The sequence below is a fragment of the Pithys albifrons genome, chromosome 22 (genome assembly GCF_047495875.1).
Source record: "Pithys albifrons albifrons isolate INPA30051 chromosome 22, PitAlb_v1, whole genome shotgun sequence".
NCBI classification, from domain to species: Eukaryota; Metazoa; Chordata; class Aves; order Passeriformes; family Thamnophilidae; genus Pithys; species Pithys albifrons.
In genome coordinates, this window is record NC_092479.1 from 6,479,577 (window position 1) to 6,503,232 (window position 23,656).

A 23,656-nucleotide genomic window follows, 5' to 3' on the forward strand; every position below is an offset into this window, starting at 1 on the left:
GCTTTTTTAGGAAGGATTTGCAACATCTGGGAACAATCCCTTGCCTGGCTGCTGGGAATGTGCTCTGCTTCCCACTGCTGGGAATGTGCTCTGCTTCCCATTGGCTGCCAGTGATGTCAGAGCCTTCTGGGAGCCTTTCCCTGTTTTCCCTCTCCATCATCTGGGTGCCAACAGATAACACTTGTCCTGTTTGTACATAAGCCTTTCAGACACCATATTTGCAATTACAATCCTGCTGCTGGGAAGAACCATTTACCAGGAGCTTCAGGAGTGATAAATCCTCTTCAGGAATTGCCCAGAGCTGGAGGAGAATCCTCAGGGGCAGATCCTTGGTGATTTTACATCTAAAACCAGCTGATTTCAGGACAGGTCTCTTCACACATTACATAAACCCTCATTCATCTGAAGCCCAATCTACCCAGCAGAGACAATTTCTCCTTACTAAAATAAACATCCCTTTCCTGGCAGGCTCTTCCAGGCCTTCTGGCAGTGGGGAGAGCTGTTGCCTTTGACAGAATTCCTGCTGGAATAGCAGGATCACATCAGCAAAGCCTTCTCTGCAATTGCTCCTTTGGGAGCAGCTTTATGTGGATAATGGGCCATGTCTGTGAAGCTCTGACTTGGCTTTCCAGGGGACTGTGACTGTGTAAGAAGAAATTCCTTTCAGCTTGGAGATGAATGAGGCTGTTCTGAAGTTCTGTCAAAAGTATAAATGGCTTTTTTGGGGGTATTTTTTATTTACTGGTATCAGTCCCTCACCTGTCCCTGAGCTGAGAGAAATGCCCAAAGCTGCTGCTGCTCTCAGGGAGAATTGAAATATTGTAGTTTTCATGCTGATAAATGAATAAATGTTTAGCCAGATGAGAATGTGAGAGCAGAGTTTGCTCTTTGCCCTTCCCAGGCAGGTTCTCTTGTGGTGTCCATGGACTGTCCCCAGGTGGTTCCTCCAGCTGGGGAAGTTGTTCAGTGTCTGCTGGGCCTGGCCATAATGAGTTAAAAAGTTAATCAAATCTGGTGGAGAGGAGACAGATACAGATGTGGACAGTCTGTGTCTTGTTTGAACAACTTAATTGCTTCCAGATCTCTTGCTTACACCTCCCAAGTGGATTCCTCTTGCAGGAGCTCCCAGGTCCAGCTTATCAGAAGGGCAGGATCACTTTAGGCAACTGATTTAAACTGCCACACTCCTGGATTTATATATTTATTATTTTTATTCCTGGGGGGCAAAATTTCACCCCAAGGGATGTGTCTAAATTAAGTTGTCCTTTGTGTGGAAAGGCAGCACAGCCTTGGAGCAGACTTGGATCTGGTTTTGGGAAGGGAAATGTGGCAGTATCTGCCCTGGCCACTGTGTTCTCATGGCTGTTGTGCCTCTGATTTACTCCTGGAAATGGGAAAGGTGTTTATCTGGGATTAACAAGCTTCTCAGAAACAGAGGGTCTCACCAGTGTCTTCTTGAGTTCAAATATATCTCAAGTTCCCTCTGTCTGGTGGGGAAATGATTCAGGTTTAAAGGGGTTTGATTCCTGGCTCTGGCTGAAAGATCCCTGTGGGTAATTTTTACAAAACTCTTCCCTTTCTGATGGTCATAGCAATGTCTGAGGGTGTCTGTGGCTCTGACTCCACTGCAGCTCAGTCAGAGGTGGGTACCCAGAGCCTCATCCTTCAGGAAATCACATCCCAGGGGGAACATTCCCAGGGAGCTGCTTTGCTGCAGTGGGTTCTCCTCTGCTCAGCAGCACTGCCAGGGTGACCCCCAGCCTGGGTTTGCCTTCACGGTGGGGCCTGCATGGCCAAGACTTCTTCCTCCAGGAGCAGGGAAGGGCTGAAGAGCAAATACCCCAAAATATGGGAAGGATTTGTCCTGTTGGCTCCTCCCTGAGCCAGGGCTTGCCATCAGCAGGAGGGCTCAGAGGAGGGACGTGTTTTGCTGCTCCCAAATCCCTGGTGCCAACTGCCTGTTTGCAGAGCTTGGGATAATCCAGAGTATGAAGGGTGTAGAGATCTTGCTCACACCCACTTCCATTTTTTTATTCCTTTCTATTTTCCTCTCTTCACCCCCTGGCTTGATTTTGGCAGTGAGAGCACCTGCACAGAGGTTCCTCAGGGGCTGAGCCAAGCTCAGAAACATCTTTGCATCTCCATAATGCCAACATACTTTCTAAACATCTCCCTTTAACTCCCCCACCTGAAAGAAAGAAACCTTAATTACCAAGTTATTACAGAAAGCTCGTGTTGTTTTCCCCTTCAGTGTTTCCTCTGTTGCTCTTGCTTTGGTGATAATTCAGCTGCCTCCATGTGGTGCTGCAGAACTGCTTTGTCTCCAGGCAGTTCCTTTTGACAGCCTGTCTGTGTTTCCCTTCTCCTGTTTATGGTTTATGCTCTTAGGAATAATCCACTGCCTTTGGAATGCCAGTCCCCTCCTTTCCTGGTGCTTCTCCATCCTCTTTAACAGCAACATCCATCTGATCCTTATATTAGAATTAGTCCTCAATAAATTAACCAGTTAGAGGTGGAATCTCTTACACTCCAGTTCTTCAACAGCTGAAAATAAAGGGGAGCTGAGACTTTGTGCAATTTTATTGTTAGTTGAAGATTTATTTAATGAACAGCCTTGTATTGTTTGAAGAGGCTTCTCCAAGTGGTTGGGTGGCACTGGGCACAGGATTCAACCAGCCTGATTTCTGTGGGTCATGGCCACAGAAAAGGGAGTGTGTGGTCAGTGGATTGTTAAAATACACTTTTGGCATCAGATGTGCAAAATATTCCCCACATTAATGGCAGAGTAATTTTTGTAAAGTCATTTCAAAATACCAACTGAGCCTTTCAGTTGGTGGAGTTGAATTTTTATGGTGCACAAACCCTCCCAGCTTGGGTTGGGACAGCAGACAACTGGCATCTCTTTGTCCACTTTTAGGCTTTTAAATAAAATATATCCACTTAATCCAGCAGGTGAGGCTGAGTTGGAACTGGAACTGCTAATTGGCAATGCCCCTGTTCTGTTTGCAGAGATAAATGAAAAGCAGCCTTGGCTCAGTATTTGTTTGTTTTCCTGCAGTGGGACCTTCCCAGTGTTTGCTGCTTCTCCCCTGGGGTTTAGGTTGTATTTAGCCATGTTGATGCTTTCATCCCACATGGGCCAAATCTTTGGTATTTTGCCTTTCCAGTTTAGAAAATTGAAGCAAACCCGCTGATTTCATTTTATATTTATAAATATAAATTCATTTTATGTTTTGTCTTCGCTGAGTTGTTGCTGGAGAAGGGACCTGCTCTGTTTGGTTCTTGTTGTGTGCATTTCAGGCAGGAGCTTTTTTTCCAGCACTAGTAAGACTTAAAAAAATAAACACTGTGGAAAACCAATTTCACCTGGGTGTACAAAAGGATTCTGGAACACAAAGCATCTCTGCCTTTTAAAATTATTTATTATTTCTTTTTTAAACACAGAAAAGTAGAGACCAGACAGTAAGAATCAGATCTTAGTTAAATCTAAGATCCTCTGTCAATTAAACTAAAATGAGCTACAAACCAGGAGGGTGGGGAGAGGAAGAGACTCCTTCCTCTTTCTCTTGGCCATTAACCTGCTGATTAAAGATGTCCCACTGGGAGTGCTGAGTGGAGATGGCCCATCCTGAATTTATTGGGAATGGGATGGAGTGCAGTGACCCTGCCAGGACTCTGCCTGTGGTCCCTTATCCAGGAGCATCCCTGGCATGGGTGAGGACATTGCTGGCTTTGGTTGTTCCATGCAGGATTTGCATGGCCTGGAATATATAATAATTCCCACCCTGTGGGGTTTGGAGTGAGAAGGTGGATTGTTGCAGTGGATCTTTAATTCCCAGTTTCCATGTGGGTTCTGGGTGCTCCTCAGCCTTTCCTTTCCTTCCACCCTGGCTGAAAGACTGCCAGGCCCTTCCAGCTTCCAGCAAATTCCAGTGTCAGAGGAGTTTTGAAGGTGATGGCTGCACATTTTATGCAAGTTTTCAGGTCCTCATGAATTGTACAAGAGTGGTCAGTGCACATCCTGATTTTATGGCACAACTGGGAAAAGCCTTTCCCTGTTTGCAGGGAACATAAAGAGACAAAATGAGCACAGGAGACACGAGTAGGGTGAACATCAGGAATCTGGTCCTTCTCTACAATGAGTGGTTGTGGAGGTTGGGTGGGTTTGGGTTTTAATTCAGGCTCTTAACAGGCACCTCAGAGACTTGGTGGGAGGCTCAGAGCAGATTGTGAATGTTCAGGAGGTTTGAAGGTCTTTGTGTGATGAGTTTTACACCATTTTTGGGCTGTCCTGCCATCAAGTTTCAGCTTTTCCTTTTGACTCCTGGCCTGGTGGGAGCACAGCCCTCCAGTGGGGGTGCATTTTGCAGGGGATGCTGCCAGCCTGGATGCCCAAAAAGTGCCCTCCCTGCCTGGTGTGCTGGTTCCTCTGAGCTGGGGAGAGTTTGTGGTGCTTGCAGGAATCCTGTGCACATCCAGGTGCTGTTATTGTCACACTGGGATTGAATTTAATCTGATTTTCTGGAAGTCTGGCAGCAATCCATGTGCATCCTTCCCTCCAGTTTCCCTTCCATCTCAGAATTTCTGGCAAAGTAGAGGTTGAAAACCTTCATGTCAGAGTGGAAAAGCTGGAATGAGTGTGGGTAATTCTCTTTTTTTTTCTGTTGACAGCTGGTCCTGGCTGAGAGTTCCCACTCTGACACAGGTTCCCAGTGCACTGAGAGCCACACAGACCTCCCACCACCCCTGGAGAGAACAGGAGGCATCGGAGACTCTCGCCCTCCCTCCTTCCAGTAAGGGCTAATTGTCCTCTTTATTTATTAAATTGCAATTCCTGCCTGTTTATTACCCACATTTCTCTTGCTGCTGCAATTCTCATTGTTATAAAAATAACATATTGAGGGATTAAAAGTGAAATGGGAATTAAAAAAATCCCCTGTTGTTGTTAGGGTGAGATATATATCCAAAATATCTCATTCTCAAAGCCATTGTGGGAGAATGGAGTGATGAGGGAGCCCAAAATGCTTTAGGTGGAGGAGGGATGACAAATTCTTAGGGTGTTGTTTCTATTCTGGAGCATGCAGAGCTCTGCTATCAGGACAGAAAATTTCCATGAGGAACAATCCTGCTCCAAATCCATGCAGGGGCTGCCAGCTCTGTGTGTGGCCAGGCTGGAGTCATCTCCTTCCATGGGAGCCTTGTTATTTCCTGTTCCCTCTGCACAGCCAATGGGTATCCTTAAAAACCCTTCAGTTCTAGGGAGGGCCTTGGAATTCAGGCAGGGAGGGTTTAAAGCAGGACCTGGTTCGGAGGGAGATCTTGGTCTGTGTTTGCAGAAGGAAATGTGCTCCTGGTTTGGCTGTTGGGCTCAGTTCCCATTGCCCTGGGAGAGCCCTTGGGGTTGTGCAGGAGCCTTTTCCAGATAAAACCTTCTGGAGGGGCCGAGAAATCCTGGGAAATACCTGACAGTGTGTCTGGAAAGGGCTGTGCTGCCCTCCTGTGTTCAGGAATTTTCTGGGAGAGGCCAGGAAACAGAACCAGCTCTTTGTCCTTCTGCCCCAACCCCCCTGGAATAGCTGCAAGAATAACATTTCTTTAAAAAATAATCACTCTCTAAGTGAGACACTCTCTCCCCATCCCTCTTTTCTTTCTGGTTTTAAGCTGAACTAGAGAATCTGTCTGGTGGGGAGACCTCCTGGGCTAAAACTTGTTCTCCCTTAGTGACTTTTTTGATTCTTCTCTTCACAATTGAACATCTTAACAACAGCAGGTTTTACTGTTGTGTTTTATTTTGTTCAGACAGTGAAATAATGACCCAAGTTTATGTCCATAACACAGAGCTGAGTAGCTCAGTTATTCTTCATGAAGCCCTAAATTCTTCTTCACTATTACAATTGAATTTTAAAACACACCCAGTCCAGGTTTAAAGATTCCAAGTGATAAAGAATCCACTGAATTTTGAAATTATTTCTCTTGGATAAATTAAGTTGAGCTGCTCAAGTCTTAGATTGTAAAGCCTGACCTCCAGAACCTGAATCATGACTAGTCCTCTCCTGAACTCCAAAAAATGTTGGCAAATGATGTTTCTTGGGATTTTGCTGTGGTGATGCTGCAATAAGTGTCTCACCTTGATTCCTAAATCCCTGAGATTTTTTTTATGCAATTCAAACTACCAGGGATCTGTCTTGTGCTCTCTTCCTCCTTCAGTGTTGGTTGAGGCTGTATATAAATAAGAGGGCCCAACTGAGCTGGGTGTTGCATAATTGTGCCAGCAGAAATGTTGCTGGACAACCAAGAACACAAGGAATAGATGAGGCAGGTATGGCAGAGGTGAAGTGGTAACTCAGCTCCCTCCTGACAGCACTGATGTTTGCCTTGATCATTGATTAAAGCCAAATAAAACTCACCTTTTCCCCTCCCTGCTGTGCCTTCTGCAGCTCATCCTGGATTTCAGGCTCCACTGCTTCTCTTTGGTGTTTGCCAAGTCCCTCAGAGTGGCTGAGGCTGCCCTGAGTTGGTGCTGGAGGTGCTGGAGGGAGATGACAACGGTGACCTCTGAGTTACCTTTCTCACAGAGCTCTGAAAATCGAGCTGGGTTTAGTTGGCTCAGCAAGGAGAGAGGAAACAAACCTGCTGGGAGCTCCTTTTGCATCCTTTGTTGGGTATAAACCACTCTGACCCTGAGATGAGCTCAGCTGGTTAAAACTTGCTTGTAATAATGGCAAAGTCATTGGTTCAACCCCCTGTGTGGGCCATTGACTTAAGAGTTGGACTCACTGATCCTTGTGGGTCCCTCCCAACTCAGAATAGTCTGGGATTCTGTAATTACCTTTGGTAGGTGGGTTTAGCCCAGGAGGAGATTCAGGAGTGGGAATGACGAGCAGGAGTCAGTAGATGGTGCTGCTGGGATGGCCAAGAACCTCTCAGGGTGTCCTGAGGAATCTGCCACCCTCTTCAGCTGGACTGGACTAAAAGAGAACTGCAAACATACCTGTGACAACACTGAAATACATCCTGGCTTTTTGGTAGGGCTTCCAGTGTGCAGGCAGATGTTTCCTTGACTGCCAACCTTGATTTCCTCATTTCTGGGCATGTCAGCACAGCTCAGTGATGCCCAGCAGGTGTGTGGGTGTGCAGAGGGCATCAGACAGAACAGTCCACATCACCATTTCTGGGTCCAGCTTCCACAACAGCCCAAGGACCAGCTGGTTGCATTTTTGGGAGTATAATTACCTGTAGAAAATGTGCAGGGCAGTGTATTCCAGCCTCCTGGAATTCTAGGAATGGAATATCCTAGTCACTGTGACATTGGTGACTCTGGTGCTTTGGGGGGAAGGAAATGATGGTCATGACACTCTCTCTGTGCCTCAGGGAGTCCTCAATTTAATCCTTTTCCAGCACTGGAGTCTGTAAGAAAGATGGAGAGAAAGTATTTACAAGAACCTGGAGTGCAGGACAAGGGGAATGGCTTCACACTGTCAGAGGGCAGGGTTAGATGGGATATTGGGAAGGAATTCCTGGCTGTGAAGGTGGGGAGGAGCTGGGATGGAATTTCTAGAGAAGCTGTGGCTGTTCCATCCCTGGGAGTGTCCCAGGCCAGGTTGGACAGGGCTTGGAGCATCCTGGGCTGGTGGAAAGTGTAGGGTGGAACTGGGTGATCTTTAAGGTCCCTTTCAACACAGAGCATTCTGTGCTTCTGTCCTTCTATGCACTTAATTATTTTGAGCTTTACTATGACCTGCAGTATTTCAACCTTCAAGGTCAGTCCTCTCTATTACAAGTGGCCAGTGAGCTGCAGGTTCTGCCAGAACAAGCCCTTGGCCCATCAGAAGCCTTTCCTTTCCTATGGAATTGGCATCCAACAGCTTTTCCAATGCCAGGATGATGACTGGGTGTCTCAGGGCATTTGGAAACAACCCCTGTGTGTCTGAGGGCATTTAAAACAACCCCTGTGTGTCTGAGGGCATTTGAAATAACCCTGTGTGTCTGAGGGCATTTAAAACAATCCTGTGTGTCTGAGGGCATTTTAAATAACCCTGAGTGTCTGAGGGCATTTGAAATAACCCTGAGTGTCTGAGGGCATTTGAAATAACCCTGTGTGTCTCAGGGCATTTAAAACAACCCCTGTGTGTCTCAGGACATTTAAAACAGCCCTGTGTGTCTGAGGGCATTTAAAACAACCCCTGTGTGTCTCAGGACATTTAAAACAACCCTGTGTGTCTCAGGACATTTAAAACAGCCCTGTGTGTCTCAGGGCACTTGGCCACAGCCCTGTGTGTCTCAGGACATTTAAAACAGCCCTGTGTGTCTCAGGGCACTTGCCCACAGCCCTGGGTGTCTCAGGGCATTTAAAACAATCCTTTGTGTCTGAGGGCATTTAAAACAATCCTGTGTGTCTGAGGGCATTTAAAATAACCCTGTGTGTCCGAGGGCAGGGATTTTGGCTTCTCTCTCCCCCAGGTGCTGGGGGGTGACAGGGCACCGGGGGCTGTGCAGGGCTCAGCTGCAGAACAGCTCTCTGGCTCCTCTCGCAGCCACTGCAGCTGTTCTGGTGAAGCAGAAGGGAAGAGCTGACTGTGGTGTGTCCTGCTCTCTGTCCCCTGGCAGCCCCAACGCTGGCAGCAGCAGGGATGGGCTGGACAACGACACGGGCACCGAGTCCGTCATCAGCCACCGGCGGGACCGGCACCGGCGCAGGAACAGGGAGGGCCACGAGGATGGTGAGTCCTGCCTCATTCCCCCTCCTTTTCCACTCAGAAAGAACAGTTTTCCTGACAGTCTTTCAGAGCAACAGCTGCTTTGGATGCTGCAGAAGAGACTTGTGTCTGCATTCCTGTGTGTTTTCAGGGACTGGGATTATTTTAATGGAATAATTTGATAATTGCTTTGAAACTCTTTGAAGCTCAGCCTTTGTTAAGAGCTCTGGACAAGCTACAGTAAAGGGGCAGAGAAATTGTTTTTGACAACCTGCAGAACTTTCTGTAGCATTAGAGGATGAGTAGCTTGGAGAGAACCAACTGTTCATTTCTCAAGGCTTAGGTCAGCCCTAGTGTTTTATGCTGGTATAACTTTGGCTCTGGAGGTCTTTTTTTGTATCTAAATACACCCAAAGTACACAAATAAACTGCAAACTTCATCTCTTGCCTGTAGTCTGTACATCAAAGTAAGTCTGGTTTTTTCATTCGTTGCCAGACAGGAATTTCCAGGCTTAATTAAGAATTAACAGGTGCCACCCATTGAGTTTAAAATGGTCCAGAATTTGGAATACTTGGGCCCAGGAGATGCCATCAGGGTTTATTCACAGCTTCACCCAGTGAAGTTGCTGCCTCCAGTTAGAAAACCAGAAGTCACATCCATAGTGTGGGCCAGAAACAGGTGCTTTTCTGTCCAGTTAACCCTTCCAGTGATTCAGAGTGAGTGAAAACTCCTCAGTGTGTGGAGCACTAGAGGTGTCTGGGCATGGTCCTGACTGCAGAATCCTTTGGGAAGTCACAGAAATGGGCAGAATTTTCTCATGGTGGTGTGTTAAAAAAGCATCTCACAGGAAAGATGTTAAAAGGTGAATTGTTTAAACATTAAATTAATGGCAATGCATGTTCTGCTGTGGACGTTCATGGCATGTGAGCTGGTGTTGGGTGCTGTGGGACCACAGGCTGGATTGTTCCCATGGGATTGTTTGAGCACAGGAGTTTCTGCCTTGGAGGAGTCTGAAACCAGTTAATGCATTTCCCTTTAGAAAGAAATGGGGTAAAATTTCCTCCTTCTCCTGTCAAAACTGAGGCAAGAACATGTCACTCAGTAATGCAAACATTACCTGTTTTCTGAACAATTTAGGTCTTCTACCTGAAACAGGTGAGTTTTGGTAACATGCATAAAACAACAGGAACTGCTGTGTCATCCAAATATGTTATTGAATGTCCATGGTGTTTCTGTGGTCATAACAATGTTTTATTTAAAAATAACAACTTACAATACATAATAACACATCAGTGTGTTAGTCTTGGTCGAAAGTATCTCAGTTCAGCACCATGTCCTGAATTGCCACTTGAAAATACGAAAAGAAGTGGAATACCCTAATCTTGGAAAGGATTTTAAGGCCTTTTCATAACAGGGGTCACACCTGAGCAGAGTCATTCTTTTCTTGGGTCTGGATGTAAGAAATGTGCTAGGAAAAAGAGGACAAGGATGAGGAGAGGGCAGCAGGGTGTGGCACTTGGCTCACAGCTGGTCCAGGGGCAACAGAGCTCCCTGGCATTGTGAAATGGGTAAATCCTCCTCTCTCTGCAGAGAGAAGGAAATACAGTGAGAGTGTTTGATCTGGTCCTGTAGAGACTCGTTTGAATAATGCCAAAATTACAGCTCTGGTGGTTTTGGAGGGGCAGGATGAGGTATGTCCTTGGAGCCCTGCATTACTCAGGGTTGTGTTGTTGGAGAGACACAGGTCCAGCACTGCCACCTCACCCAGCTGAGCAAGAACCTCCCCACCGAGTGCCTGGAGCTGCTGGAGCTCATTGTGGGAAGGGAGGGACAAAGGATGACCCATCCTGGCAGTGAGGATTTCCCTGGATACTCTGCAAAGGGAAAGGAGTGCTGGTTGGACAGGAAAACATGGGCAGTGTATTACAGCCTTCATTTGAAACAGGTGAAGTGAGAAAAGATGCTTGTGAGCCTTTTGGGAACTTCAGAGATGTGGACACATTGAGCTAAAACCTCTGCAGGTCAAGGAGGCTGAGCCCTCTCATCCTGGATTACTGTGGAATGGAGAGGATCAGCAGAATGAGGTTCTTGTTCTGACCTGGGAAAACCCCAGGGCTGGGACGAGAAGGGAAGCAAAATGAAGATTTTAGAGTTTCCATTTCAATTTGCAAAAAATTATTTCCTAATTTCACTGAAAAGCTTTGCTGGCTTTCAGTCTGACACTCTGGGCTTGACCTGCACCAGGGCTCTTCCAGAGGCAGTCAGGTTTGGTTTGGAGTGTGGGTGATGGCAGGTTAACCAGGTGATAATTACCAGTGTGGTGTCAGGGGTGGGTTGGTCACTCCACCAGCCTCTGTTTGCCTTCGTTGTTGCAGGATTAGTCATGGCAGAAAAGCTGTTTCTGCTGATCTGCAGTGACAGACACCCAGACAGAGGCCACTGTCAATACTGGTGGCCAAGTGCAGTGTGGGACACACCTGCTGCTCTCCCAACCTTTCCACACCTCTCTCATGGAAAATGCACAAGGACTTTGCAGCAGAGAGGCTGCAAAACAGAATCCCTGGTCCAGGGAATCCTTTCTAGAACTGGGATTCACTCAGATAACGCCACAGGCTGGGGCTTTTGGAAGCTATTCCAGCCATTCCCCTTAAATCTGCACCTGTTTTAAGTGCAGAGTTAATGAATGTCTTCTCCTGTGCTTGTGTATTCTCTGATGTCACAGTGATACCCACAAGGAGGTGGCTTGAGGAACATGCTAAAAGTTTTCTTCATCCATGTCCTTTTGGAGGTGTGTGACATTGCAGATACAAACTAATAAACCCTGCAGGAAAACTGATCTGGAGAAAACCTCAGTATGTCAGAGCTCTGCTTTCTGTCTCCAGGTCCCTGTTGCTTTGCAAAGTTGACAGAGTCCTATTAAGGGAAAGTAAAGTGAGGATCTTAATTAGAGACGTGGGAGGTGTGCCTGGCACATGTTGTGGGGACCCCTGGCTGGGAAGAACAAAGCTCCCATGGCAGTGTGCTGAGAAGGAGTGGGAAAGGGGCCTGTGGGAGCTCTAATTAGGGAGGTAATTAAGGGGCAAGCTGCTGGAATGATGTTTTATAGCTCCTGCAAGGTTTCTGACAGGTCTGCAGTGTCGACACTGGTGTTTCCACACCCTCCTTGCTGGGGTGAACTGGACTGTTGTGCTGCCAGCTGAAAAGTGCCATAGTGGCCCATGCCTTGAGCAGCTCGTCATGTCTCCAAATCCCAAATGTTTGGGAAGAGGAGCTGGGGCAGATTTCCCCCCAGTGCTGCAATATGTGTATTCTTTGCCACAGAGTGTGCCAAGGGATCTGAAGAAGGGCTGGAACTGGAAAACAGTTGTCATGGGGACTTGAAGCCTGTCTTTGGTGGAGGGATTAGAGGCAGTTTGAGGCTTCCAAAGAACTTCAAACACAAGGCAAAGCAGGATCCAGGGGCAGAGCATGGATGTGGGGACAAGCATGAAGCAGGAGTGGACAATCTCATCATTCTTCTCTGCATGGGTAGCAGGGACTGAGCCCTGCACTTGGGTTACAAGTCTCTTTTGAGAAAGTGATAACATATTTCTGTTAATAAATGGTAAAGACTTCCTGCATTGGAGGGGATTGGAAGAGCTGTTGCTTTTCCTCTTGACTGGGATGTGACTTCTGAGACACTCTTGCTCTCTGCAGTATCACAGAACCCTCTGCACACTCCCCTTGAGCAGATGCTGCTCTTGTCTTCCTGCTTTCGAGGCTCCTTTGATTTGGTGTTTGATGTGCTTCTGTCCCTCAGGCAGGACCTGCTCTGCTGTTGATAAAAGTCAAGGAGGACAGATCTTACCCTCCCAGGCTGTGCTTTATTGTCATCTCTGAGACACTGAAGGGCTTTGGTCAGATGGTACCAGTGACCTCTGCAGTCCCCTAAGGAAGAAACAGGGGCAGGGGGGCAGCAGGGCAGAAAGTCCCTGGTCATTAGTGGGACAGGCATTGAACCAGAGCAGGGAGTGACTCCTCTTGGGACCCAAAACTTGGATCATGGCAGTGTTTTATGGATAAACTTATGATTTGTGAAAGTACTCACTCAATTATAATAATGTTTCCTGCCTTCTCTGCCCCCCAAACAATGCTGGCTAATATTAGAAAAACTTGGGAAAGGGAATTTTGTTTGGATAGAGAAATTAGGAAAACCTTTATGTATTTAAATGCACAGCTTAATTACACAGGAAACCTTTCTGGTGAGTTCAAGGCTACCTGGTGCTGGCTGGGATGTATAAAACAGAGTTTAAAATGAAGTTTAAATGGCTGGTGAGATAATTTTTAGCTACTGGAGCAGTGCATGGGGGCTTTTATGTAACAGAATATCTAATTCAGGCAGCAAATGTGAAGTTGAACCTATTTTTTTCTGTTTATAACAGAAAAGATGTAGCTGGAAAAAGGAAAGGGATAAAAACCAAGCAGGAAGCATTAGTGGTGTAGTGAGCTCTTCTCATCTAGTGCATAAATCAGGTTGTTTTGGAATATCTGGAAATCAGGATTGTTGTTTAAGGCTTTCTGTGCTGCTGGGACTGTCCATACCACACTCAGAGTGTGTTACTGAAGCTTCATTTGTACCTTCCGTTGACATCAGCTCCTCATGGCCTTTCTCACTGATGTTTGATGGACTGTTCACACCTCCTCCTTCTGCCTCACTCCAGCTGTGGCTTGTCCATGACCTGACAGATGGAGAAGTTAGGGAGAACACAGGCCAGCCAGGCCCAGTGGGTTTTCCAGCTGTGGAGCAGTGTGAGGTTCTGCAAAGAGCTCTTGGTGTTGGCGTGAGAACCCTCCATGAGATTCTGCAAAGAGCTCTTGGTGTTGGCGTGAGGACCCTCCATGAGGTTCTGCAAAGAGCTCTTGGTGTTGGCGTGAGGAACCTCCATGAGGTTCTGCAGAGAGCTCAGTGTTGGCGTGAGGAACCTCCATGAGGTTCTGCAAAGAGCTCAGTGTTGGTGTGAGGACCCTCCATAAGGTTCTGCAGAGCTCTTGGTGTTGGCGTGAGGAACCTCCATGAGGTTCTGCAAAGAGCTCTTGGTGTTGGCGTGAGGACCCTCCATGAGGTTCTATAAAGAGCCTGGTGTTGGCGTGAGGACCCTCCATGAGGTTCTGCAAAGAGCTCTTGGTGTTGGCGTGAGGACCCTCCATGAGGTTCTATAAAGAGCTTGGTGTTGGCGTGAGGACCCTCCATGAGGTTCTTCAGAGCTCTTGGTGTTGGTGTGAGGAACCTCCATGAGGTTCTATAAAGAGCTCGGTGTTGGCGTGAGGACCCTCCTGCAGAGCTGCCTGCAGCTTTGCCCTGTCCCTGCTAACCCCCCTGTGTGTTTGTTGGCAGCCCCTCGGCTCAATGGGCACCCCAAGGGGGACAGGCACCGGGAGCACCCCCCTGGCTACGACAGCGCCTCCACCATGCTGAGCAGTGAGCTGGAGTCCAGCAGCTTCATCGACTCCGACGGCGACGACCACACGAGCAGGTGGGCACTGCCACTGGGCTGGGGCAGGAATGGGGCACTGCCACTGGGCTGGGAATGGGGCACTGCCACTGGGCTGGGGCAGGAATGGGGCACTGCCACTGGGCTGGGAATGGGCCACTGCCACTGGGCTGGAGCAGGAATAGGGCACTGCCACTGGGCTGGGGCAGGAATGGGGCACTGCCACTGGGCTGGGGCAGGAATGGGGCACTGCCACTGGGCTGGGGATGGGGCACTGCCACTGGGCTGGGGCAGGAATGGGGCACTGCCACTGGGCTGGGGATGGGGCACTGCCACTGGGCTGGAGCAGGAATGGGGCACTGCCACTGGGCTGGGGATGGGGCACTGCCACGGGGCTGGGGCAGGAATGGGGCACTGCCACTGGGTTGGGAATGGGGCACTGCCACTGGGCTGGGAATGGGGCACTGCCACTGGGCTGGGAATGGGGCACTGCCACGGGGCTGGGGCAGGAATGGGGCACTGCCACTGGGCTGGGAATGGGGCACTGCCACTGGGCTGGGAGGGGCATCCTGACCTAGAGCAGGAATGGTCTGGCAGGAGCAGGGAAGGACATCCTGGCTGGATCAGGAATGGGGCACTGCCACTGGGCTGGAAAAGGCACCCTGGACTGGGACAGGAATGGTCTGACAGGAGCAGGGAAGGGATTCTTCCTCTGGACTCAGCACTTGGGGTGCTGTGCTCAGTTCTGGGCCCCTCAGATTAGGAAGGATGTTGAGGGGCTAGAGAAGGGCAGAGAGGCTGGTGAAGGGTCTGGAGCACAAGTCCTGTGAGGAGCAGCTGAGGGAGCTGGAGGGGCTCAGCCTGGAGAGGAGGAGGCTCGGGGGGACCTTCTCACTCTCTGTAACTCCCTGACTGACAGGAGGTTGTAGCCAGGTGGGGTTTGGACTCTTCTCCCAGGCAGCAAACAGTAGGACAGAAGGGCCTGGGCTTGAGCAGTGCCAGGGGAGGTTTAGGTTGGACATTAGGAAGGAGTTCTTCACAGAAATAGTGTTTGGGAATTGGAATGGGCTGCCCAGGGAGGTGGTGGAGTCACCATCCCTGGAGGGTTCAAGGAAGGACTGGACGTGGCACTCAGTGCCCTGGTCTGGCTGACAATGTGGTCAAAGGTTGGGACAAAGGTTGGACTTGGTGATCTCAGAGGTCTTTTCCAACCCAGCTGATTCTGTGATTCTGTGCTCTTTGCATCTCCTTCCAGGCACTCCACTGTGTTTCTGGGCTTTTCTGAAATGTGCTGACTGATGCTTTTCTCCCTCACCTTTTTTTATATTTTCCTTTCATTTCTTTTTCCCTGTTCAGTGATCTGAGCACTGATAATGCATCAATAACCTTGTGCTGTGTATAATCTCTGCTCTGAGAATCAAGCTCAGTGACTGGGCCACTGTCCAAGCTCTCTGAGGCCACTGCTCCAATAAAGACAAAAATCCAGTTCCTGTCCTTTTAACAGCAAGAATGGTCACATTTTAAGATCAAAGCACTGTGCAACTGCCTACCTATTTATAAAGTAATGGTGTGAATATTATAATAAAATCCCTTCAGCACAGGTTCCTAATAAGTGTGCACTTTACCAGAGCTGAATTATAAAGGAATTCCTGTGTAATTACATAGTCTGAGACCTGGGAGCAGTGCAGGAATTCATAGAAGTGAATGCTATTGCAAAGGCAGGCTGGGTTGCCATATATTTGTGGCTTCTTTATTTCTTTCATTTTGTGCAGACAAAGAAAGTGTGAATTATTCTTTACTTACTTGAAAAATACCTTTCCCTTTCAGGACATCCTTGTAAATCTCTAAAGATATTTCTGTTGTTCCATAAAAGGTTTATAAGCCAACACATTTCTTGGATTTAAAATATTTGTTTTTAAGGTTGTAAAATTAATTCAAACAAATACTTTTCCCTTTTCTGGCTGGCAAGGTTTTCTGAACAAGTCTCTGGGGCTGTTGTTCATCGCAGTGAGCTCTGAAAAGCCATTCCACATTTCTGTGAGTTGTCAGGGAACAGGATTATTGATCTTTGGGGGTTCCCAGAGATCTGCAGCCCCAAACAAAGAAGGTGCAGTGTGATATTCTTGAATTCTGGGTAGGATGGAAACTGCAAAGAGCAGCTCCTGGAGATCCTGGACCTCTTGCTGTGTTGACAAACATGATCAGCTTATTGAACTGGGTGGGTCTGTTTGGTCTTGCAGTTGGTCGTGGCTTGAAGACCTGCTGAAGAACAGCAGGGCCTCCAAATTCTGCTTCAAGGCCACATGTTTCCAAAGGCTTGAAGGGGTAACTAAATGAACATTGAAGATTAGATCCTGAATTAATTTCAAGAATTATTTCACAGTTGCAGTGAAGTAGAAGGTGTCCCTGCCCATGGAATTGGGATTGAAATGAGAAGATCTTTAAGGTCCTTTCCAACCCAAACCATTCCATGATTCTGTGATGAAGTTGCCAACACCTGAAGATACAAAAAATTACCCTTTTGGATGCTTTGTGCTTCACCTGCATGTTCCTGTGCATGAAGGGTTGGCAAGATCAGCAGTTAACCTGAATGCACCCTAAGCCTTCCTGAAGCCCCTGGGGCCTCCAACCCTCCTTCCCTCCCTAAAAAACAAAGCCCACAAAACCAACAACAACAACCCCGCAGCTGCTTTTGGGTTTCTTGTAAATAAATTCATCATTCCCATGGCAGCAAGCAATGCAGCAGGGCAGGATTAGCACAGACAGGGTGGCCACTGAGGGAGGCACATCAGAGCAGCCCCAGCTCAGGTTCCCTGTGTTAATAAAACCAAATTTCCTGAGTGTGACCCGAGAAGAAAGAGATTCTTCGAAGCTGCTGCACTGGCCTTTCCCTCTCGAGGCTGGGGCAGGAGCTCTTGGCACAGGAGCAGCTGCCAGGCCAGCTAGGCAGGAAGAACCACTCCATGGAATGCTCCAAGGTATGCTGTGTTCAGGGATGGGATGCTCAGGCAGATGAGAGATTGTGCTGGCAGGGAGAAGTTTTTGTGCCGAGGCAAAGAGCGAGCTGAGAATGTTCCAGAGCTGCTGGAGACAGCCTGGGGAGCAAGGGGGCAAGGCTGGTGAGTAACAGGCAGGGACTCTGCTCTCACAGCCTGCTTGGGGCAGGAGGTGGGCAGGGAGGAGAGCAGAAATCAGATGGAAAAGACGAGGCTGTGTTGGGAGAGGCTGCAGGTTAAGAATGTTTTTCTCTCTGTGCTTGACTTTGATTTATTTTAACTTGGAGCAGCACAGCAGAGAGCCCAGTCCAAGGGAAAACTGAGAAAGAATAATGGTTTATTTTGGTGAAGTGTCTTGTTCACAGATAGTACAGAATGGCAGGCTGAGCACAATAATTTAATTCCTTTCTTTTCAAAGGATGAGGTAATTGAGTGTTCCTGGTGTTTGCAGGCAGGATTTTGAGTGCAGTGACAGAGGGAGCTCAGGGAGAACTTTGCAGTAAAAGTCTTTCTGTCTTCTGTTAAGCAAATAAAGATCTAAGAGATGTGACATCTGTAGGGTTATTGTCAGCAACTTGCAATTGGTAGTCTTGGTTCATTGTAACTAATTCACTGCAAAAAATTGGTTATATTTAAGTCTCATTTAAGAAATTTGTATTAGTTTTTTTAAACTATATAGATAAGCTTTCTTTGGCAAATATTAATTTCCCCCTTCCTTTGGGGGATATTAACTGGTATTATTATTATTATTATTATTGTTATTATTTTTATTTTTATTTATTATTATATTTTATTATTCTTATTATATTTTTATTTTTATTTTTTATTTTTATTAATTATTATTATTATATTTGAATTAACATCAGTTCTTTTTTAAACTATATGGATAAACTTTCTTTAAAAAATATTAACTTTTCTCCTTTCTTTGGGGGATGTAGATTGGTCAGATTATTATTTTTTTTCTTTTTTAAACTATATGGATAAGCTTTCTTTAGAAAACAGTAACTTTTCCCCTTTCTTTGGGGGAAGTAGATTGGTCAAATTATTATTATTTTTTAAAATGTCTGCTGTGGGGTTTATTAGTCTTTGTATTAGAATTGCAATCAGGATTTTGGGCCAGTGCAGAAAATTAATTGGTATTGGTGATTCCAGATTTGTTTTTCATCTTTGCACTTGATTTGTCTCTAAAGCTCAAATTCACCATCTTGTCTTGCTCATCAAATTATAGTCATAACTTTTATTCAGTATTTCTGGGGACACTTCAGAGAGCAAAACATTATTGCTCATTAGAATAGGTTTGAGCTGTTCTTTGGCATCCAGATCCTCCTAAAATACTAAGCAAGGATGCATTAAAGCTCTGGATTTAATAGAAACTACAAGCAGAGATGATGAAATGGGCCATGGCTGCATGAAAATAGGTATAAATATATTTCTGCAGTGCCTTCTGATCATCAGCTTTGTGCAACTGATGTGAGAGGTTGTTCTACCTCCCTAATTCCTTCCCTGAAATATTGTCTGTCTGGAACTAAACCTGAAGTGGGGCTTTTCTAAGGAGCTGATTCCCATTTTTCCACTCTGATGCTGAGCAGAACAGAAAACATCCCACAAAACCAAACACTTCACTTGGCACATTTTACCATCTGGTAGAAGAAGTTCAGAGATTTGCCAAGACACTACTTAATTTAAAAGAAAATCCCTTTGTCTGAAGAGCAGGTTCCCTGTGAGCAAACATGCCTTGCCTTTGCTCAATCTCTCCTAAATTGTTGTGTGTTGGAAAGTTTTGGATCATCCCAGTGGTGAGATAATCTGGGAGAGAGGAGGAGGAGGAGGAGGAGGTTGGAGAGGAGATAGAAAAAGGGGAGAATATTGGTAGTAAAATGTATGAGGAGGATTCTGTGTCAGTCTTGGCTGATCCTTTCAGGGAAGGTGGTGGGTGTTGGATAAGCCCCGTTTTGGGATCTGAGACCTTGGAATTCCTCCTGTTGCAAAGGCAAAGCCTCACAAACTTTGGTGCTTTGAGCTGTTTCCACAAACCGAGAATTATCCAACTTCTCATCTCTTCTGCAAATCCCACCTCTTGGCTCTTTAATTGGCCCTGCTGGGAGGGGAGGGGAGGAAGGAGTGTGTGAGGTTCACATGCCTGGAATAGTTTTGGGAACTCAAAGGGAATGGCAGGAGATTCACACCCTGGGAGCAGCTCCAGCACCTGCAACACCCAACTCAGCAAACACCCTCGTTCATGCAGGGTGGGTTCCCATGGTGGGCTTCAGTCTCCTGCCATCCAGGTTTGCTTGAAGTGTTCTCACATCCCTGCCTGTGGCTGGAGCTTTGCAGGCAGGGACATGGAAACTGGGAGGGGGAAAAGCCTGGCACTGGTTTTTTTGTGGCAGTGCCAGGTCAGTTTTACTTGCATTGTGCAGGGTTGGATTTTTAAATCTTGGTTAATGATGGAACATTACTTTGTCTGGGGGTTTTTGGCCATTCTTTTCATAATAAATAGAGGAGAGGTGTCTCTGTGGGGTTGTAGTGGTATCTGAGACATCCAGGCTTTGTTCCAGGCTCCTGAGGTTAATTTGGCCAAATCCATCTGTGTCTCATTCCACTCTCTGCAGAATGAGAGTGATTAAAGCTCTGAACAATTAGGAGGATCTTAAGCATTTCTGTGTAGAATGTGGCACATGTAGGTCCTACAAGTTTGAAGAGCCTGAAAAAAACCTCACCACAAAATCAAACTAACAGAATATGTGAAGGTAAATTATATTCACTCTTTGGTAGGAGCTGTTCTCACTTGCTATTTTATTGAATTCAAGCCTCAACCTTGGGTTCCTGTTAACAGTGGAAGAAAATACAGCACCAGGACAAGACTCACAAAAATTGGCATTAGGGGTTGCACTCAGACTTAGAATCATAGAATCATAGAATCATAGAATCATAGAATCATAGAATCGATTGGGTTGGAAAAGACCTCCAAGATCATCGAGTCCAACCCTTGGTCCAACTCTAGTTCACTTACTAGATCATGGCACCCAGCGCCACGTCCAATCTGCATTTAAAGATCTCTAGGGATGGTGAATCCACCACCTCTCCGGGCAGCCCATTCCAATACCTGATTACTCTCTCTGTAAAAAATTTTTTTCTGCTCTCCAACTTAAATTTCCCCTGGCAGAGCTTAAGCCCATCGTGCCCCCTTGTTCTATTGCTGAGTGCCTGGGAGAAGAGACCAGCCCCCACCTGGCTATAACTTCTCTTCAGGTAGTTATAGACAGTGATGAGGTCACCTCTGAGCCTCCTCTTCTCCAGGCTAAACAACCCCAGCTCCCTCAGCCTCTCCCCATAGGACTTGTGCTCCAGTCCCTTCACCAGCCTTGTTGCTCTTCTCTGGACCCGCTCCAGCATCTCAATATCCTTTCTGAACTGAGGGGCCCAGAACTGAACACAACACTCAAGGTGTGGCCTCACCAATGCAGAGTACAGGGGAAGGATCACTTCCCTGGTCCTGCTAGCCACGCTATTTTTGATACAGGACAGGATCCCATTGGCCTTCTTGGCCACCTGGGCACACTGTTGACTCATGTTGAGCTTCTTGTCAATTAGTACTCCAAGGTCCTTTTCTGCCTGGCTGCTCTCCAGCCACTCTGTGCCCAGCCTGGAGCGCTGCAGGGGGTTGTTGTGGCCAAAGTGCAGGACCCGGCACTTGGCCTTGTTGAACTTCATCCCATTGGAATCAGCCCATCTCTCAAGTCTATCCAGAAGAAAGGGAGCCAACAAATTCTCTCTAATCCCTGCTCTGGTTTAGCTGGAATCTTCTCCATGCCATTGGGAACTGGCTGATGGTGGTGGTTGTTCCTCTCTCCTGCATTGGTAGGAATGAACCTCTTCCTGGCAGGGAAATGCCAGTGGGCAGGCCCACAGAGGTGACAGCTGCTGTCCTGTCCCCAGAGGTGACAGCTCTCTCCTGTCCCCACAGGCTGAGTAGCTCCACGGAGCAGAGCACGTCCTCGCGGCTCATCCGGAAGCACAAGCGCAGGAGGAGGAAACAAAGGATGCGGCAGATTGACAGGGTAAGGTTGGCACCAGCCTCCTCCAGGGAGGTGAACTGGGATTTCTGAGGGCAGCTCTTCACTTGGGAAGGGATCCAGAACAGGTCTGTGCCTGTTGAATTCTTTGGAAAGGTTCCCTGGACTAAATCTCTACATTTGAAGTTCTGCAGCACCAAAGTCAAGTTTTCCTCCTCTCCCTTTCTTCTTTTTACTGTTCAATGATCCAATTTCTTGTCTTTTCCAAGACCAATCTCTGCAGGAGAAGGTCCATTGTGCTACTGGCTGGTGTGGGAAGGGGTGTCAGACTCCTGGTGTATAAATTACTGAGACCTGCATTCTGCTGGAAGGAGACATCTGAATTTACAGGAAATCTCAACTCTTTCCTGTGCCCTTCTCTGTGCCAGTCCTGTGGCAGCAGGATGAGGGTGGCCCAAGTGACAGTAACTGTTCTGGTCCCCCATTATCAATCCTCACACATTAAAGAATGAGCTCACATAGATTTTACCACCAGAACTGGGGTAGTGTTTGGGATCACCTTTGAGAAGCACATTTGTGTTTCATTTTGGAGGCAGGGGAATGTCTCTCACTTCCTGACAGATCATGTTGTTCACTCCTCTCTTCAGGGAGGAGCTGTGAGTGCAACAATTCACACTGCACTGGACACTTAAATGTTTGCCTGTCAGTCACAGTCAGGAAGCAGAAATGATTCAAGATGAAGTTCAGCTGAGAAACCTCAGAACAGGACCGTGCTCTGTGTGTTTGGTGACAAATCCTTGGGGAAGGTGCAGACTGGGCTCAGATTTCTTTCCCTTACAGATCCTAAATTAAGAATCATTTTGAGGAGGCCACAGTAGTTTCTGGATGCCTTCCAAATGGAAACCTTTTAATCAAACCTTGATGAGTTAATCCTCAGTAGTTCTTTTTATTGTCTTGTTCTGAGCCATTTAAAACCTTGAGAATTCTCTGTTGTGTTTTGCAGTCGTCTTCGTTCAGCAGCATCACTGATTCCACCATGTCCCTAAATATCATCACTGTCACACTCAACATGGGTAAGAGCATAAGCCACGTTTATTATGATGAATTTCAGGGGATGGAGACGTGTTTGGGGATGGTGTGGTGGCCTTTGGAGCCAGGAGAAAGTTCCCTGGTTTGAAAGGATGCCATGTGGACTGAAGGGAATGGCAGCTGAGAGTTGCTGCAGTGTTGGCTGTGCCTGGATTCCTGGTCCAGAACTCCATAGCTCTCAGCCATTTGCATGAGCAGATCAGTGTTCTTTCCAGGGAAAGGGCTGGAACTCCAGGATGTGGAGTTAAAGGTGAGGTCTGGGAATGGTAATGGGTCAGGCTTTGTTAAGAGCAAGGGCAGAAGGGAGGTTTGTGTTTCTGCTGCTCAGGTGTCTCATTGTTTAAGCAGACAGAAATATGCAGGGCTGGCAATTAACTGAGCACTTTGAGTAGCACCAAACCCTTCCTGCCACTCTGATGTGTGGAACAAACATTACTCAGTGCTGACTGGGGGCCTCCTTTCGAGCTGCAGACGTGTCTTTTACAGTGTTGTTCCTCTTGCTGTTTCTTTTAAATGTCACTTTTCATTGTCCTGTTTGGAAAACCAAGTGTCTTCACAGGGTTTCCCTGAGGGTTCCAGGCAGGCACTGGCCTTTGGGGCAACCTGAGCTCACTGGGAGTCAAACCTCTCACGTGTTGAGAGAGCTGATTTTTCAAAGCCGAAGTAGCCTGGTGTTAATTCTTTGTTATCATTCCAATCACCCTGTTTGCTTTTCCCCCTCCCCAACCCTCCCCTTTGTGCCCATCTAGAGAAGTACAATTTCCTGGGGATCAGCATTGTGGGCCAGAGCAATGACAGGGGCGACGGTGGCATCTACATCGGCTCCATCATGAAGGGCGGCGCGGTGGCCGCCGACGGCCGCATCGAGCCAGGGGACATGCTCCTGCAGGTTGGTCAAACCACCCCAAATCACCCCAAAATACCCCAAAACCCCTCCTGCTGCCTTCTGCAGGGCTGGCCCAGCTCAGCCATCCCATGGGTTTATAGCAATCAGTTGATAGAATCCACTCACACTCAGAGAAACGTGGCGCAAAGACAACGTTCACTTTAATTCTTTGAGATGTGCTCTAAGAAACAACATTTCTGCAGCTGCTCACAGGAATGGGAACAGTTACAAGGCAAATAAATTGGGAAAGAAATCATTCAAATGGCTTTAACTTTGCTGTCCCAAAGCCTGACCTCTGCTTTCTGCCCCATTCCAGGTGAATGATGTCAATTTTGAGAACATGAGCAATGACGATGCGGTTCGGGTTCTACGGGAAATAGTCTCCAAACCAGGGTGAGCACATTGCAAAAGCTCTTGCTGTTTATGCTCCTTGTGCAGTTATTGGAGTGGGGCAAACCTCAGAGAAATCAGCATTTTCATCTCCATTAAGAACCAGCAGGA

The 23,656-nt window shown here is 47.2% G+C and overlaps 1 protein-coding gene across 2 annotated transcripts in view; it reads left to right on the top strand.

The window, feature by feature from the left end:
* DVL1 (dishevelled segment polarity protein 1) overlaps positions 1 to 23,656 on the top strand; it is a 74,570-nt gene that overhangs the window by 36,179 nt on the left and 14,735 nt on the right. For both annotated transcript variants that reach the window (XM_071575480.1, XM_071575481.1), the window contains exons 3-9: positions 4,672 to 4,793; positions 8,608 to 8,720; positions 14,072 to 14,210; positions 21,132 to 21,225; positions 22,184 to 22,253; positions 23,019 to 23,158; positions 23,472 to 23,548. In XM_071575480.1, coding sequence (XP_071431581.1) covers positions 4,672 to 4,793; positions 8,608 to 8,720; positions 14,072 to 14,210; positions 21,132 to 21,225; positions 22,184 to 22,253; positions 23,019 to 23,158; positions 23,472 to 23,548 — 755 coding nt within the window. The remainder of the gene's footprint in view (positions 1 to 4,671; positions 4,794 to 8,607; positions 8,721 to 14,071; positions 14,211 to 21,131; positions 21,226 to 22,183; positions 22,254 to 23,018; positions 23,159 to 23,471; positions 23,549 to 23,656) is intronic.